Source organism: Condylura cristata, unplaced genomic scaffold (genome assembly GCF_000260355.1).
Source record: "Condylura cristata isolate star-nosed mole 26May11 unplaced genomic scaffold, ConCri1.0 scaffold00008, whole genome shotgun sequence".
Taxonomy (NCBI): domain Eukaryota; kingdom Metazoa; phylum Chordata; class Mammalia; order Eulipotyphla; family Talpidae; genus Condylura; species Condylura cristata.
This window is the reverse complement of record NW_004567109.1, coordinates 4496430-4513748: the sequence shown is the minus strand read 5'-3', so window position 1 is coordinate 4513748 and position 17319 is coordinate 4496430. Positions and strand designations below refer to the sequence as shown.

Sequence of the window (17319 nt, the reverse complement as noted above, 5' to 3'; positions counted from 1 at the left end):
CGTTAGTGGCGATATGACATCAGTTTTGAAATTATTCTGTGTGGATTGTAGTGTATTGTAGGATGGTCAGTTAATACAGTACTAAAAATTATTGTTAGGGACCAAGATTTTTAGACACAATTATAAATTTAAAAGTTAAGAGAAAACGCTTGATGTTCAATTTGTTTTTTTCTGAATCTCTAATCATGCGTAGTAAGGAGTTTTTATGTTACAGGAGATGATACTGTGAAAAATGGCCTTGCATTTTAGAAATATCTACAGAAGTAATTCAGGGCAAAATGGCATGGTGTTGAGGAAAGGCTTTAAATTACTGGACAGAAAAAAGAGGAAGGAAGGAGGGATGAAGAATGGGCAGTCGGAGCAAGAAGGACAGCAGTGAATTGCTGGAATTGCTAAATCAGAGGCAGGGTGTACTGGGGCTCATGATACGGTCACTTTGCAGTGAAACCACTGATAATAACATGTAAAAGATCCAAGCGGAATCATGAGGCACAGGGCTGATGGCACAGACAATGGCAGCCGCTTTCATGGCCTTAAGGTGGACTGTGCCCACTCTCTGGGACCTGCTTAACCCCTTTCCCAGATCCTCTACCAGAAGGTGCCTCTGGGGAGACCCCCACACCCCCGCCCTCTCGCTGTGCCTGCAGTGAACTAGAAGATTCTTCACACTCACAACTGCTTTCTTAGACTTTGTTCAATGTCTGGCCCTACTTTTAGAACATGCACCCCTTAACGGTTTGGGGGCCCGGGTACCCCTGAGCTGCCCTCTTACAAACAGGCTGCTAGTAATACACCCATGGTTCTGAGACTCGCTTTGGCTGCTTCAACCATACTGCGTAAAAGCAGGCAATTTGGCTCATTCCCAGAAAAGAATGTTTCTTTAGTGTATATTTAAACAGATGATACTTTTTTTTTTTTGGTCACCTGGACCCAAAAGGGGACAGAGGAGCAGAGGGATCAGGGGCAGAAAGGCCGGCCTGTGGGCTGCTCAGCCACTCGTGGCCTGGGGGCACAGCTTCTACAGGGAGCTAAGACCTTGCAGTAGACCCCCAGCTCTGAAGCTCCTCGACCCCCAGCTCTGAAGCTCCCCGGCGCTGGCCTTGGGAACTGGGGCGCGGCTTGTGGGAGATGCACGAACAGGACCCTGGCCACAGGAGCTAGACGCTAACTCTAGGCTTCCTCCTGACGCCACGGCCCTGTGAACCCCCGGCGCGGCTGCCCGGGCGCCTCGCGCTGCCGTGGGCACAACTGTGTCTTCCGTCAAAGGACGGAACCGGAGTTGCGTGTGCTCGGGGCACACTCCTGGCCACGGTGGAGCGCGGCGCCACCTTACCTCGTCCCGCCTGGGAAACCGAAGCTTAGGTCAGGAGGGGCTGGTGACCCCGGAGCGCACAGAGAGTGGGGTCCCCCTTCACGGGCAGGGGCGTCTCCCTTTTTCCAGCCGATGTGTGTGCACTGGGGGTTTCCTCGAAAACCTCAAGCCTCCACCAAGAGACTAGAGGCAGAAACGGAGACGAGAGCCCAGCGGCCTCGCCTACCGGCCAGGACGAGGCTGCGGACCGGAAGGCAGCCCCTCTCCGGGCCACGTGGTCTCCTTTCCCACGGATGGTTAGTTTTCATTAAATGTATTACTTAGGTCCCTGGTCATGGTCTTTTTTTTTTTTTTTTTTTTTTTTGGCATAGGAGAACTGGGGTGCAGGCCAGAGGGGAAGGGCCGGGTGCGAAGATTCACCAGAGACAGTGGGGAGCAGAACAGGCAGATCGACGAAGTACACTGCTGAGGGGGGCAGTGGGGAGACAGGCAAGGTCTGCAGTGCCCTGTGGGTCAGCTCCCTGGCAGCGGATCAAACTCAGGCCCTAGCACTGGAGGTGCTGAGACTGAACACCTGGGCCATCAGCATGTCCCCCCACCCCCATTTTCCTTCAAATGATGAGTCCACATCCTGACACAGGCCAGAGGAAGGTGCCATCTCCCGGTGGGTCAGGTTCACTGGCCCCAGCCGCCTTGTCCTGCAGTGCGGCAGCCCTGGGTGGAGGTGAACCCCGGTGGGCTGGCGCCCGCTGCGCCCCCAGCTCAGTCTCAGCTCCCTGCCCCTGGGCCAGGCTCAGTGGCTTAACTGCCGCGCTGCCAGCGGCCTCGTGGCGCGGCCCAAGCCGACTGCCTCACCACACCGTGCCAGCTTGCAGACCACGGGCCGCTGCCCGGCCCCTGAGCTGCATGAAAAGTAATTTTCCAGAGCAACCATTCGCTTGAGGAGCCGATCGCCTTTCCATTTCCTGAATGCACCTTCAGAGGCAAGAAAACTGTTTGTTTGGAAGGAAAGCCAGCGATGACCCAGGTTACGCGAACGTCAGCCGACACACCGAGGGGAGCGAACACACGCAAATATTTGTTGGGGTTTGCAGGACGCCGGTGCGAGACCGGAGACACTTGGTCTTTCTTCCAATGGCGCCGCTCAGGAAGAATGATGGACGGCCTGAATCCCGTCCAGAGCGGGCGGGAGCCACTGCCAAGCCGCAGTGTCGCCTCCGGGACCCTCCCGCCTGTTTCTGGAGGCCCCGGGCACCTCTGCTCCGCGGACAGGCGTCCCCGGGGGCCTCCGCCGTGCTCAATCATGCTTTCATTTCAGGCCTTGGCTCACGGCCTGTGGGTGTGTTACCTGCTGGGGACCGTAAGGAAGGGGCTGGGTTGATGTGGCGGAGCTGGACCGGGAGGCTGCCCATGAGCCGGGAACAGACCCAGATCCTTGCCAGCCGCTGAGGCCAGGCCGGCCGGCGCCCCGAAGCCGACTGCCTCTGCTGCTTCCTCCCTCGCGCTCCCAGCCCGGTCAAGCCGCCTCTCTTCCTCAACACATAACACTCCTGTGCAACTCCAGTTTGAGGACCTACTAGGCCGGGCCTTCTGGTGAAGTCCCTGGCTGGAGGCGGGGGTCTCGGGCCCAGTAACGAAGGATGGGAATGGGGGGGCCTCTGTGTGAGGCCCTCCCCTCACTGCCTTCCCTGAGTCCTTCAGACCCGGCTCAGACCTGGCCCCTGCCTCTGTGACTCCCCCACCCACCCACTTAGTTTTGTGTTCCTGGGGTTGTCCGATGATGTCTCCTCAGCCCCCCTTGATGGAGAGAAGTGGCAGTAGACACAGACAGAGCCAGCTGGGTTGTCCACTTTCACTGCTTGGTTTCTAACACCTACGACGGTCCTCGACCGTCTTGGCTCTCAGGAGGCCCTCGGAAGGAGGGAACGAGGCCCACCTCACTACCTCAGGCCGCACGGGCGAGTCTCCCTTCAGAGACCACTTGAACGGGCCACAGAGCCTCCTGCAGTGGTCCGGAAAGTTTGACTGGCAGCAAGGATGGCTTCTCCTCCATCTCCTTCATGCACCTTTCCTCCTCCTTCTAGAACTCTCTCCAGCATGGGCTGGCGTCAGCACTCTTGTCGGAACCCTGACGATGTACCTTTGTGTGTCAGAAGACTCCCCGTGTCCTCTCTGTGCCTATGACCCAAGCTGCGTGGTACAAGTGTCAGCCACCAGACAGCCAGACAGCCCTGGGCAGCACCTGGTGGGCCACCCCCACCCATGCCAGTATGGCCCTGGAAATTGCAGAGGACACTGGGCTTTCTTTCCAGACATTGAGGATGCTATTATGTGATGTGGTATCTTGGCGTTAAGAACCACAGTGGGTAGGGTTTCTAAACATGTTGACTCTTCATTGACTGGGGGACCCCCAGATTAATAACAGTCACCAGCCCCCCCATTCCCATTTGTCGGTTACTGGGCTTGAGACCCTCACCTCCAGCCAGAGGCGACAGGAATGAACTCTGGGCGCTGGGGACTTCACCAGAAGGGCCCCAGCCTATTAAAAGTTCCTCGAATTGGATTTGCACAGGAGTTTTCAGTGTTGTCTCCTCGGCACAGAAAATGCAACAAGAAGGGAGTGTTGAATGGAGATCTTTGTTTTTCCACCCAACTGTTTGTAACCAGAGGGGTCTGTGGGTTTGGGCTGATGCCTAGATCCACACACGGACAAAGACACACATAGCTGGTACAATGTGGGATGTATTCACCAAGCAGGCCCCGCTGGAGGGGCCCAGACCCGTGACTCAGACCCTCGCTGCTGCCAGCGCCGCCTCTGGGTCCCCCAGGCTGCATACTCCCCACCATGTTGCCTCCCTGGCAGCCTCGTCACCCATGGGTGATGACCCTGGGTGAGCTGGCATCAGCTGGGCGTCGGTCAGTGCCAGGTTACAGGAGGCGAGCCACCCAGGATCAGCCAAGCCCTCCCACCCCCATAGACAGCCAGGCTTGTGTTTGGGGCCCTGGAGGCAGTGGAGGGGGAGTCCGGTGAGTCTTGTAAGTCCGGCCAAGATGATTGTGTTTGGAGAGTGGGGGTGTCTCCTCAAAGGTGGCTCTTGCCCCACCATTCAGTCATGGCCGGTACCCTGGCACAGGGAGCCTTGGGCCTCTCCTGGGGCTGCCCTAAAAAGGTGCCACACACTGGGGACTTAAATCATAGGACTATGACTCTTCAGACTCGGGGTGCTGTGACTGCCGGTGCTAAATCGAGGGGCCTGGGTCACCACCAGAGCCTCAGGAGGGGCCTTCTTTGGCAACTCCGGCTGCTGGTGTCTCCATCCCTGACTTGTGGACACCTCTGGGGTCCTGAGGCCTCGCCAGTCTCCTGGCTGTTCTTCTGGCTCCCTGGAAGGATGCCCATGGCACTTGGGGATCTTGAGGATCTCAAGATCCTTAACTACCTCAGCAAAGACCCTTTTTCCAAATAAGGCCTCATTGACGGAGTCTGGGGCTGGGGTGGAGCCACCATGGAAGCCAGCACACCTGGGTGCAGGTCCTCATCCCGGCGCCCTAGTTCCTTACATCAGCTTGGCGAGCACACATCTGGTGGCTGTCGGCCCTGCGAGATAAAATTGGCCAGAAAACTTTCAAACAATCTCTTGAGTTGAAGGAGAAGACATACTTGCAGCCCTATTTAGGTGGTGTGCTGCCTGGGGCAGGGGGTGGGGCTGGGGTCACCAACGGGGTTATCCACAACCCTCCACCCACAAGCCCCAGGCCCTGGCCTGGCCCCAGCGCTCACGTCTGTGGTTTCGTTCTGCTCTTCAAGGAGCCCTTCTTTCCTATCTGGGCCACCGTGGAACCCCCTTCATGGACAGCAGTGGTCTCCAGAGTTGGGGGCACAAACCGTGGTTTGGATTATCAGGAGAGAACTGGGAACTCTTTATATTTATTTGAGTCTGTGTCTTCAAATTTAAAAGTGGCCTCCCCAGTGGTGCAGGGTTAATTTAAGTTTTAGGATTATCAAGCTATCGCCAGGCTCAGTGGCTTGAGTTTGATCTCCAGCCAGGGAGGGACCCACAGGGCGTGGCAGCCCCTCCTGACCCGCTCGCTGCTCCCCTCAGCAGTGGACTTCATCAATCTGCCTGTCTGCTCCCCACTCTGTCTCTGGTGAAGCCTCTCACCGCCCCTGCACCTCTGGCCTGTACCCCAGCTCTGTATGCATAAATAAGTAAATCTTTAAAACAACAGACAAGCTAGGTCTTCCCCCGTCTCGCACTGTGCTCTTTCTGCTCCACGCCCCCAGCCGCAGCTCGCACACACCTCCTCGTGTCTATCACTCGGCAGCCTGCTGCGGGCAGGACCTGGGCACTGGAGCACAGACCCCAAACTAGGGTGTGCAACGGGTAGTGAACCAAGGACGGCGAGAGGGGGCAGACGGGGTCTTCATTTGCCACGACCATCTCTGAATCAAGTCCCTGCGTCTCGGGCTATCTGACCCGATTAGTCAGCGCCATCATTGGGGTGCACGGATCCAGCCAGCAACCTGGGAGAGAAGCCCTGCGGACCCTGAACCAGCTGCGCCTCTGTTAGCCACAGACCCCAGGGGATATTTCCCAGTGGAGGGCTGGAGCAGGCACCCCTCCCTGCCCCCAGCCACCCGCAGCGCCTGGCTCACCCGGCTTGCTCCCAGTTGAGCGCCCAGTTGGGAGACAGGATTTTGTTTTCATGAAAGCATTTCTGGCCACTGCAGGCCAGTGTGAGTAAGGGGGGGCCTTTCGGGGTGAGTCACCAAGAGGGGTGGGGTGGGCCTGCCTCTGAATTCCACTTGTGCTGCCAGGGATGGGCCTTGTGTTGAGGCCACATTTCTGTCACCAGGGATCCCTCCCAGGGAGTGAAAAGTTGGAATGACGTGTGGGAAGGCCTAGTAACGCGTGTCTGTCACAGAGGAAGCCGGCGCTGCCAGCCCATTGTTTTCAGGGCTCGGGTCAGGGTGGACCAGGTGGTCTCACTTCCCTCCGCAAGGGCCCTGTCCTGTGTCACTCAGGGGATGATACCGAACGCGGCTGTGACTACCGCAAGCAGGTGGCTTAAGACAATGGAAGTTGAGTTTCTCTCAGCTCTGGCGGCCACAGCCTCAAATCAAGGTGTTCGCAGAAACACGTCCCTGTGGGGTTGAGGGAGCCACGCACCCCCCAGCAGGGTGGCCGGGCCTCCTGGGCTGTGGCTGCATCGCTGCTCTGTCTTCATCGGCCTGTCCCTGTGTTCTTCGTCCACCTGCTTCTTCTAGTAAGTACACTCGTCCTTGGATTTAGGGTGCACCCAGTTAATCCACGATGATCTCATCTTGTTCCCACTAACGACAACTGCAAAGACACTTTCTATACCCCTTTTCCCATAGGGATTAGGGATCAGGGTGTGGAGGTGGCTTTGGGGGGGACGGGCAGTTCAACCCACTACAGGTGGGGCTATTTGTGAAAGTGATATGGATAAAGTGGTATGTGGAGAAATTCCCTACCGGCACCCAGCAGAGTCCTTCATTCTTATTTAAGAGGGAAATTCTCAAATTTAATTTTGTGTGCCTGGCAATTTTTCTTCATTTCAGGGAAGGTGTCTATTGTACAATCTTTCCATTTTTGACCTCTTCTGTGTATGTGTTTTAGATTCAGGGTCACCAGAAAGATGTCTCTCAGGAGGCAATTTTACCTCTTTCAATTCTGTTTCTTCTATATCACCTTCTACTTTTAACAATTTAACACTTTGAAATGTGCTAAATTGTATTTTTATTAGAAATAATGAACTAGTCCAAAAATCATTCCGTGGAATGTGGGTGAGACATTTCTGTCATTGTGAGCACAAATAGGAAAAATATTATAGGCAAATGTTTTCATATAAAAAAATTGTCAGTGGTTATCTGGATGAAAAAATCTATGGAGAGAGGACAAAGATTAGGAAAGAGGATTACTGTGAAATGATTAGCTGTTCAAATACAATGAATTTAGACTTTCTATGAGCATCACAGTCATATATAAAATGCCAAGTAATTCCTCGTCAAGTCTGGAGATTAAAATATTTGTAAAAATCTATTTTATTACATTTTCACTTTAGGGGTCAAAAATCTTGCTTTCTAAAAAATGGAAATTCTTTTACTATAACCCCATCTGCTACAACATAATGTGGAATTCAGCGATTTAGAAACATCTTAGCTATCCATTGGCAGGAAAAGTCATACCTAAAGGCAGGGTAATCACTACCTGCTACTCTATACCAGCTACTCACATTCCTAGAGATCCCTGCGATAACAAGGAAGAATCTCGCAAAACTCATGAATGCCGAAAGCAAATTGCACATCTGATAGCTGATACCGCAGATATAAAATTTGAGAACTTTTCACAACAGTACTATTTCCTGACTATGGATACACACAAATAAGATAAGAAAAATATCCATGTCCTCTGTAGAATGTACCCAGTTCAGGAGAATGCTCTCTGGGCGAAGGAGAGCAGGAAAGAATTGATGTCAGGAGGGCAGCCAGAGACATTATTTCTCAGGAAGGAATTATCTAGATTTTTATCAGAAAATGTTAGGATCTGCTACAGTGGGTAGGTGGTGGGGCTTTGTTGTGATCTCTGTGTTTTTCTGTGCTTAAAATATTTCAGACTTGGAAGAGGTCTTCTGAAGAACTGTGTCTTCAGCAAGCACTCCTGTGGCGTTTATCTGCAGACGGTGGGTTTTAAAGCTGCAGACAAGTCTTTTCATGAAGATGAGGCCAAATAAAGCAGACAGCCCCTGTCTCTCCCAAAGTTGAAGACCCAGAGTGGAGCTGAACGGTGTCATAGTCACAAGGAAGAGGAGATCGCAAGTCACCCACCTTCTGGAGGCCCAAAACACAGAGACTGCTAAGACACCCCAAATAGCCTGGAAGGAGCGCCCCCCACCCCCGAGATGTGGCTGGGCCCCTGCCCCAACACCAAGTGACCAACGAGTCAGCTCTGGGACAGAAGACACCACTCACCTGTGCCATGCTGGACGGCAGGGCCACAGACACCAGCCCCGACAGGCTGTGAGGACGCTCAGAGACATGACCGGGCCAAGGTCAGCAAGGTGGAGACAGGAGACCAGCGTCCCCCCGGCTTTGGGCACTGCCCTTAAATACAACGAAGTTAGGCCCTCCCTGGTGGCGCAGGGGGTTGAAGCATAGCACTGAGAAGCTGAAGCCACTTCAGCAAGAGTTTGATCCCCGCCTGCCCCGGAGGGTAATATTACCCGGAGGTGGTAATAAACCAGCTAGTCTCCTGGCCGTCCGCTGCTCCCCTCGGCAGTGTACTTTGTCAGTCGGCCTGTTCTGCTCCCCATTCTGTTTCTGGTGAAGCCTCTCACCACCTCCACACCTCTGGCTTGTACCCCAGCTCTGTATGTATAAATAAATAAATCTTTAAAAAAAAATACAACGAAGTTAATACAAAGTGGTCATCTAAACTTCGTCCAGCTTAATTCTAAGTATATATACATATTTCACCATGAAATAAATGCACGAGTAAAATAAAGCTGTGGACTGAACAAGGGAGGCCAGAAAATGGGCACAGATGCCCTGGCTCCTGCTGGGCATTTCGTAACTTATAGTTTCAGGCAGCTGCTTGAGCCTTGATTTCTCCATCTGTGAATGGGGATAATCTGTCTCGCCTACTTCACAGGGGTGTTGTGAGAGTAATGAGGTTGTGATATCAGAAGCAGGAATAATTGCTGCTAATTACCCAGCACTTGCTCTGGTTTTCAGAGGGGCACACACCTTCATTATTTATGAAAGCCGATAGCATCTCCGCCAGGGAGGTCTTTACTGTTCTTCTTGTTCATGTAAAACAACCGAAGGTATTGCTTTTCCCCCTATGGGGGCACCAGCCAGGGTGGGGGCACTGGCTGGCGTCGGGGTATCTACAGATGCCGAAGACCCATATGGCCTCATGGGGCTGGCAGTTGTGTCTCGAAAAAGCCATGGCTGTGCCCTCCCTGGTGCCGCAGGGGTTAAGTCTTAGCACTGTGAAGCTGTCCGCAGCCACTGCAGCACAAGTTCAATCCCCGGCCAGGGAGTGACCCACAGGGTGCAGCAGACCTCTCCTGACTGGCCCGCTGGAAGTCCACACCCACAGAGACGAGGACACAGAGTGGCCAGGCTCAGCCATCCCCTGGGCCTCGGAGGTCTTGGAAATGTAGAGAGAATCACAGAAAGCAAAGCCAGGAGAACACACAGAGGCCGGTGTGTTGAAGCAGTGCCACTGGGCCCTCGGAGACTGGGGTTGTCCACACCAGAGCCCAGGAAACGGACAAATGCTCAGAGTGGAGATTCAGGTTGTGGGCACCACAAGGGGGGGCGGATGAGGCACTAAAGCACCCTCGGCTGAACAACAAATGCATGTGGTTGCCCCAGGAGAGTCCCGATGGCAAGAACGAGGCACCCCCAGAGGGGGAAGGAGGGGATCTGGGTGAAGGGCAATTCCCAAGGCAGGTGGTAATAAACCAGCTAGTCCTAAAGAGGCAGGAGAGGAACCTGCCAGACCGTGGGCAGAGGAAGGGGCAGCCAAGAGAAGCCATGGCTTTTTAAAGATTTATTTATGCCTACAGAACTGGGGTACATGTCAGATTTGTGGCGGTGAGAGGATTCACCAGAAAGAGTGGGGAGCAGAGCAGGCAGACTGATGAGGTCCACTGCTGGGGGGAGCAGCGAGCGGGTCAGGAGAGGTCCGCTGCGCCCTGTGGGTCACTCCCTGGCCAGGGATTGAACTGCGCTGCAGTGGCTGTGGACAGCTTCACAGTGCTGAGACTTAACCCCTGCGCCACCAGGGAGGGTCTAGCCATGGCTTTTTCGAGACACAACCGTCAGCCCCATGAGGCCTGTTAGGGAGAACAGGAGGGGTGAACACCCCCACGGGTCTCTTGTGCTGCCCTCAGCTCACCTCTCAGGGCCGCCCGCTGGCCAAGCCCAACGCACGCCCAGAGAGCGAGAGCACCTGGCTGCTGGGCCCTGCAGAAGCAGGATGCGGTCCGTTGGTATAATTACTGCCAATTAGCGAGTTACTGGCTTTCAGACAGGCACTGAAAGTTCATTGTTACTTTAAAGCTGGGTCACCGAGTCAGGAGGGGGAGTCCGGGAGGAGACTACGAGGGGCGCGAGAAGACCACAGTGCAGTGCTGAGGGGCAGGTAGCCCACAATTCAGCGCCGTCCAGAGAGCTCTCCGTTCCAGGCACCTGGGCGCTGCTGCCCCTGGGCCTCTGGCTCTGCCCCCTGGCACACACCTCCCCAGAGTAGAGAGTAGAGAACTCCCCAGCGAGTCTGTTCCTTGCCATCAAAATTACCTGACAGTAAAAAAATGTGAAGTCATTTCCACCATGTTGGAACTGGGAGAGAGCCCAGAACCAAAGTCACAGCCATCCGGGTCTGCGGCCATGTTCTTTCCACACTAAGGCGCAGAAGCGCGGCATCAGGTTATCTGGTAGGAGGCCACCGGAGCGTTTTTTAGAAAGCGGTGGTAGCATGTGCAAAGAGGTATTTCAGGAAGGTTCCACTGGTAGAACCCAGAACAGGTTGGGCGGGAGAGAGACAGAATGTGGACACTGGGCTTTGCTCAAGGGTCCGCACCTAAGCGGCAGGTGGCAGCGTGTGTGAAGGGCGAGAATCACACTCGGACGTGCCAGGCGTGGTGCCAAGGCTACTGAGGGGGCAGCAAGCCCAACAGACGCTGCCTGCCTGGAGCTTCTGGTTGATGCTGAAGCAGATGAGCGAGAGAGGACACAGAGCTAGTGGTGTCAGGTGTGTTTGCATGGGGTGGGGGGAGACAAGAAAAGGACGAGGGGCAGTGAGCGGAGCCAGGAGCGCAGCAGGTGGTAACAAGGCACGTGAGCCTAGGAGGGAAGGGTCATTTTGTTACAGGGTACCCCAGAGTGAAACTGGGCTGCCTGGCTGTGGGTCCTCACCCACGTGCTCAAAATGTAGTTGTTCTGCAGGCACAAACCAAAGGGTAGTGGGTTTACTTACAAAAGGGGGAAAAGGAACAACCCAGGGAAAGAGAGAGAGATACAAGGGAACTGGAATATCTTACCAGCTCGGTTAACGTGGACTTCTGGTAACTAGCTGAGAGCCCCCAGTCACACGATCTGAGAGCCGTTGCCCCACAGAGAGAGCTGTTACCACTGTTGGAAAACCTCTATTTATCCCCCAAAGTCCCAGAATGCCTGCTTAGCTCCGCCCTTGGGTCCTCGCAGTTCTCTCCCTGGTGCTGCTGGGAGTTGTAGTTTCTAGTCACTGGCGTAGGGGGTGGAGTCCACAAGACTCTGCAGAGTGCAGAGTGCCCTTAGGACATTCTTCCCCTTAAGTTTCAAGAAGGGGGCAATGGTCTAGCTGCTGCCCGTGATTACCAAAGGCTGGATCCAGCAGAGGTCCCTGGCATGGAACTGTGGGAGCTCAGGGCGGCTTAATGGGGTGAGAAGCCAGTGGTGGGAGGTCATGGAGGCTCCCAGTTGGGACTCACCACAGAAGTCCTGCGGGTGGGAGACTTGGATGCCCTACACAGTCCGTGGTGACTTGGCGTACTGACCATTCCCTAACCATTGTGCCCTCGCACTCACATTTCTGAAACCCTATTTACACGGTCCAGCCAGTTCTAGGACTTAACTCATGCTGACCAAAAGCATAAGAAACTGATTTATAAACCCACATCTGTTGGGTCATTTTTTCACGAGTGAGATTCATTTCCAGCGATGGACTTCAGTGTGCACTGAAGTTGGCATAGGAGGCAGACCTAAGTCCTGGTTTCCAGTTGCTTCTCCCAGGTTGAAAGTACAAAACCAGGGCATAAAATCAAGGCTTAGCACGGCCGTTCCCCTCAGCACTGTGCTGGCCCTCTTGTCTCAGAAGTGAGGCTGAGTTGCCCTTTAAGACGGGCAGCACCTGGGGCTGTTAGGAACATACTTTTACACTTGACCTTGACTTCCTCTGCATGGACAGCCCATTCTTTTCCTGAGCCTGTAGGCACAGGGTGATGTGTCAGCTTTCTGCTAGAAATGGGGTGCTTTCTGAACCATCTCACGGGAGTTCTGAAGACACTACAGCCCAACGGCTAAGTGTCTCTGAAGGAAACTCAGAGGCCAAGTCTTGCCCTCTCCACTCTGCCACCACTTCCATGCAGACCCCAGTCCTGATTGAGCCAAAATGGACTGTTTATGAGGGGGTCTGCCCTTTCTGGCCCCTGACCCTTGAGTGGGCACTGGTAGAACACAGGACAGGTTGGACGGAAGAGAGACTGGGTTAGCAAGATGTGGGGTATGGCCTGGATCCCCATGTAGGTGAGGGAGAGGAGGAGCAGAGGGGGTTGGGCGGGCCAGGACATGGCCAGACTAGGCAGACCTGTTGCTGAGGGCCAGGACCGGGTGAGGCCCCAAAATTTGGGGGTGACATACTGTCCAGGCCAGGAGGTCTGGTGACACTCTTACAGGATTATTCCCTTCTCTTCCACAGCCACACCCTGCAGAGGTCAGACTCCCAGGAGGAACCATAGGGGCCAAGTAGAACCGTCCCCTTACCTGGCCCCTGGCTCAGGGCAGAGAAACCAAACAGGCAAAGCCTTGTGGACCTTTGGTGACCAGGGAGAGCAAAGGGAATCCCAAGGTGCCAGGTGCATTCCCACCCATCACCCTACACAAATCCCACATGACAAAGGATTAGATGAAAGGGGTAGTTGGACCCTCTCCCATGTAGATGCTTCCTGGAACATTCCAACACCCAGAGCCAGATGTGTCCACCATCTGCAGTTCCCTGGAGACATCCTCAAGAGTGACCCCGACCCAACGGGGTGATTTCCAATCACGGCTGACTCACTGTTAACGTCACCATCTGTTTTATTTTAAAACAGGTCCGCTCTGCATGGAGCGTCAACACAGACGAGGCCAGAAACCCACACCCCTGTCCCAGCAGGCGGGGGGTCGGCGCATGATGGGGGGAAGGTAGACAGAGGAAGACAGACACTGGGCGTCACTCCTAACTCCTGTTCAGGAACCCCAGGGAGGAAACACAAGGATATTTAAGCTCCTTCAGCAATTCTGACCCTCTTGGCTCAACCTGTGATGTCCAAATAAGGAACCTGGGCCGAGGGATGTGAGCAACACAGCAGGACACGCTGTTCAACAAAACTCCCGGACAGGAGGGATGGGCTGTGCTTTCTGATTGGCAATTTGGTCTTTCCTTCCTCCTGTTCTTTGAGCTCCTACCAGTGGAGAGGAGAGGAGAGCAGGACAGAGTAGCCGCTTGGTTTAGTTTAGGGGTTTGTGCTTTTTTTTTTTTTTTTTTTTTTTTTTTTTTTAGAAAAATAAGTCTTTTTGATTAAGAAGAAGACTGACCTATGGTAAGAAATATACTGAGCCAGCTGGCGCCAACCAGAGGCACGCGGTCCCTTTCCAATCACCTTTCCACAGAAAATAGGTGTAGGATTTAGCTTTTAGACTGGAGATACCTTTGATGACTCAGCCCAGCCTTTATGTCCAGCTGCTATTAGAAAATTTGCATTTTATCAAATTATTTTTATGTCCTGTGTCTCCCCTCCAGGGCAGAAAGTAAAGGTTAGAAGACTGCGGAATTCTGTCCCCCTGCCCAGAGGCGAGCTTCGGGGCCTCTCTGCTGGGGACATGGAGGCGCTGGGATTCTGGGACATCTGAAGCCCTGGTCCCCCGAAACGCCAGCAGCCTCCAAGACACCCAGGGTGAGATCGCCACATTCCAGAACAAAGCAGCCAATTTGAAGGGCTTGCATGACAGGTGAGAGGGAAGGTCACCATCCTGGCTCCCCCTGATGTGAAGGGCGTGTCAGGGCAGGGAAAGCCAACCCCTGAGTCAGCGAGGCATCCGGGGAGCAGGCGGTGAAGGCTCACTAGAGGCAGGCTGGGCTGCCAGGTGGCCCTGTTGTGAGAAAGCAAGTGGACACTTTGTTGTTGTCTTCTCCAAAGTGGACACTTCCTGTTTATGTCTAAGATGGATGCTGGTGAAATTATTTATCTGGACCAGGAAAGACAGCGGCTCATGACAATGGATCCAAGTTGAGAGACTGCTTGACTACTCTCACCAAACCAGGCTTGAAAAACAGACAAGGGAGACTGGAGTGTGTACATTTCAGTAGGTCTGAATATGCGACACGCTCACCCCACGCACTGCCAAAGCACTAGATCCCAGACTCCACGGTGTGAGGCTTCCAGATTCCTTTGCATTTTAAAGCCACAGAGAATCAGAACGAAGGTGTAAGATTACAGCTTCTACCACTGCACTACCTCAGCTAGCAGTCAGTTTCTATAGTTTCTCCACTTTCTCTGCCTGTTGTCTTTTACAAAATTTATATTTGAAAAACTTTTCATAAAGTAAATAAATGCACAGAGGAGCCAGGTCTCGGGAATTGGTTTCCCTTCACCCTTTCGGCGGTGGGCTTGGTGAACCAGTGTGGACTTGGGCTGCAGTGGCCAGGCGTTTCCATGGGTCATCATCTCCCACACACTGGGGCTAGGGGGTTGGAAAACTCTTTTTAAAAAACATTTGGCAGAAGGACACAATTCTTCAACTCTTTAGGGCCTGCGAAAACAGAGAAAGGTGACTGTCACTTCTCATACCGGCCTTGTGGATAAAAACCCTGCAAGTGATAGCTCCTATTCTCATTTTGCCAGTCTTCCAGTTTTGGAACCTGGAAGTTCTCTCTTCATCCCACACCCCTCACCCTCACCTCACCCTTCCTCCTCCTCTTCCCTGCCTGGTCCTTCTGGGACCAGATCCCCAGGCACCCCCCAAGTACATTCTTCCGTGACTGTAATGTCAGTCGTGACCTTCAATGCTCAGTTGCATAGAACCAGTCCTCTCTCCCATCGGCCCCATCAAATCTCATCTAACAGATATGAGAAATGTTATTCACTGGCTGAGATGGAATGTTCTAGAATCTTAAGGAATTTGAATAAAGACAAAGCATCCCTTCCTCTGGTTGGTCGGGACAGGAGAGGAGTACACATCCATGGCCAGTGGAGCCATGAACAGGAGCAGATGCTCACCTGGAAGCCACCTACCTCCATGTGCTGGAGCAGAGCTATTAGGTACCAAGTTAAAACACAGTTGGGATTTTCCCTTCCAGCTCAGTCGGTTGGAAAATTAGGGAAAGAGGTCAACTTTGTGCAGATCTCAACAGAAGTTAACTAAAGAGCCATCTCCAGCTGACGCTTCTTGGAAATGTGAATGTGTAAGGCCAAGGAGACACCTGTTCTTCTGGGGTTTGGGGGCTTCTGAACATAACCTTTACTTGCAGGTGTTTTAGCTCAAAGTTTTGCACTCCAGAAATGGCCTCTTTCATGTCCTATCATGGGGGAGGGGGGTAAGGAATTTACTTACGAATACCTTCCTGACATTTTTCTCACGACCACAAGGATGATTCCACCAACGAAGCCAATGGACAGTAAGACCCCAACTATGATTCCAACCAGGGTCACCGTCGCCAAGCCATCTACACGCCAGGAGGAACACATGAGCCCCACATCAGCATGTGTGTCATTTATAGACCCCACCACCCACTAGCATCTCTGGCTTCCCCTGCACCAGGCAGAAGCTGCCTTAGCAGAGAAGACACCAGGTCATTCTAATCCCATCCTATGAAAGGAAAGATTTGGGGGATTTTGGACCCTTCCAGCATATGACTCACTCTGGGGGGCCTCATCATTAATTATGAGGTAGTATTTGTGTCCAGCTACTCAATTATTTTTATTTCATTCTTCACAACAATAAGTTGTGACCTGCCTGCCATCCCGCCTGTCTCTACGTGAACAGACTCTTGTGCTTTGCTGAATTTCAAACACAAATGATTCCCTTTTGTCTCTTCAAAGAGGCTTGACACCTGTTCTCAGAGGGGTTTGTGTTCTGCTCTTGCTAACTACAACCCAGGAAGGAACTTAATTCATCACAAACATTAGGTTCAAAGAAACTCTTTTTGAACCCCCATAAAGGTGTTTTGATACCAAATCCAGCCTACCTTTCTCAATTGTGACCTCGGTCTCTTCACTCACTCTCTCTGGAAAGAAAGAGACATAATGATATAGAATTAATAGAATTTAATAACTATAATTTAACAATTGGCAAAAGATGAATTTACCCTAAGTGGAAGATAGCAAAACACAAGCGAAGAGGATAATTTCTTAACTAAGTTGGATCAGGGGGTTTTTAAGCAAGCTCTGGCGTGATCTTGTCTTCAAAACTATTATTATTGAATAGTTTTTCACACTGATGGGTCCACAGTGCTTTTAGCAATATTCTTTTTTTCTCTTCTACTACAGAGGTAGAGTCCAGGAAGCTGAGCATCAAAAAAATTGAACTGTAAAGATCTTAAACAGCCACAAAGTTTCAGGATTTAGGGTAACAAAGACCAAGAATTCTGGTCCAATGCAAAGGTTGTGGAAAACTCACCAAGTGTTTTAAAGTCTTTTCATTTAATACTCTAGTTTTGAAAGGCAGGACCAAGAAGATGAGTTGTCTTATAATATCAACTCTTTGCTTTTTCTTAAATAGCAAAATCCACATCTTATAGACAGCAGCACGCCCATTAAAGTTTAATGAGAGAACATATATACCGATCACATTTATACCACTGTGATCCCAGGATTTCTGTTTGCGACCAAAACTAATCCCAGAGTTAGAACATGAACATTTTCATGTACTGCCTGGGTGTAAATGAGTTACTTATGACTACCTTCCACGAAGTCATAAAATTATGAGTTTCTTATCATAATTTTAAATCATTTCCATAATTTAAAAAGAGGATTTTTGTTTTATTTAGTTTCTCCCACCAACTTCTTTGTTTATGGAGTCCTTAATTGCTCTGGATTGTAGCATTTATCTAGTTTGCAGATGAAGACAAAATCTCATTTTTTTTTTAAAGAATATTTGGCTTATATGGTCCAGCAATCCCACTCCTAAGGTATCTACCCAAAAGACACAAAAACACTGATTCAAAAAGATACCTGCA

General features: G+C 52.2%; 1 protein-coding gene across 2 annotated transcripts in view; it reads right to left on the bottom strand.

Moving 5' to 3' along the window:
- Positions 1–13163: 13163 nt before the first annotated feature.
- Positions 13164–17319, bottom strand: part of PDPN (podoplanin) — a 27465-nt gene continuing 23309 nt past the window's right edge. The window contains exons 4-6 of one of the 2 annotated variants that reach the window (XM_004679333.2): positions 16330–16368; positions 15696–15807; positions 13164–14894 (exon numbers count right to left, since the gene is read on the bottom strand). In XM_004679333.2, the coding sequence (XP_004679390.2) occupies positions 14888–14894; positions 15696–15807; positions 16330–16368 (158 nt within the window). In that variant the 3' untranslated portion in view covers positions 13164–14887. The remainder of the gene's footprint in view (positions 14895–15695; positions 15808–16329; positions 16369–17319) is intronic. The other variant, XM_012722701.1, reaches the window with a different exon arrangement.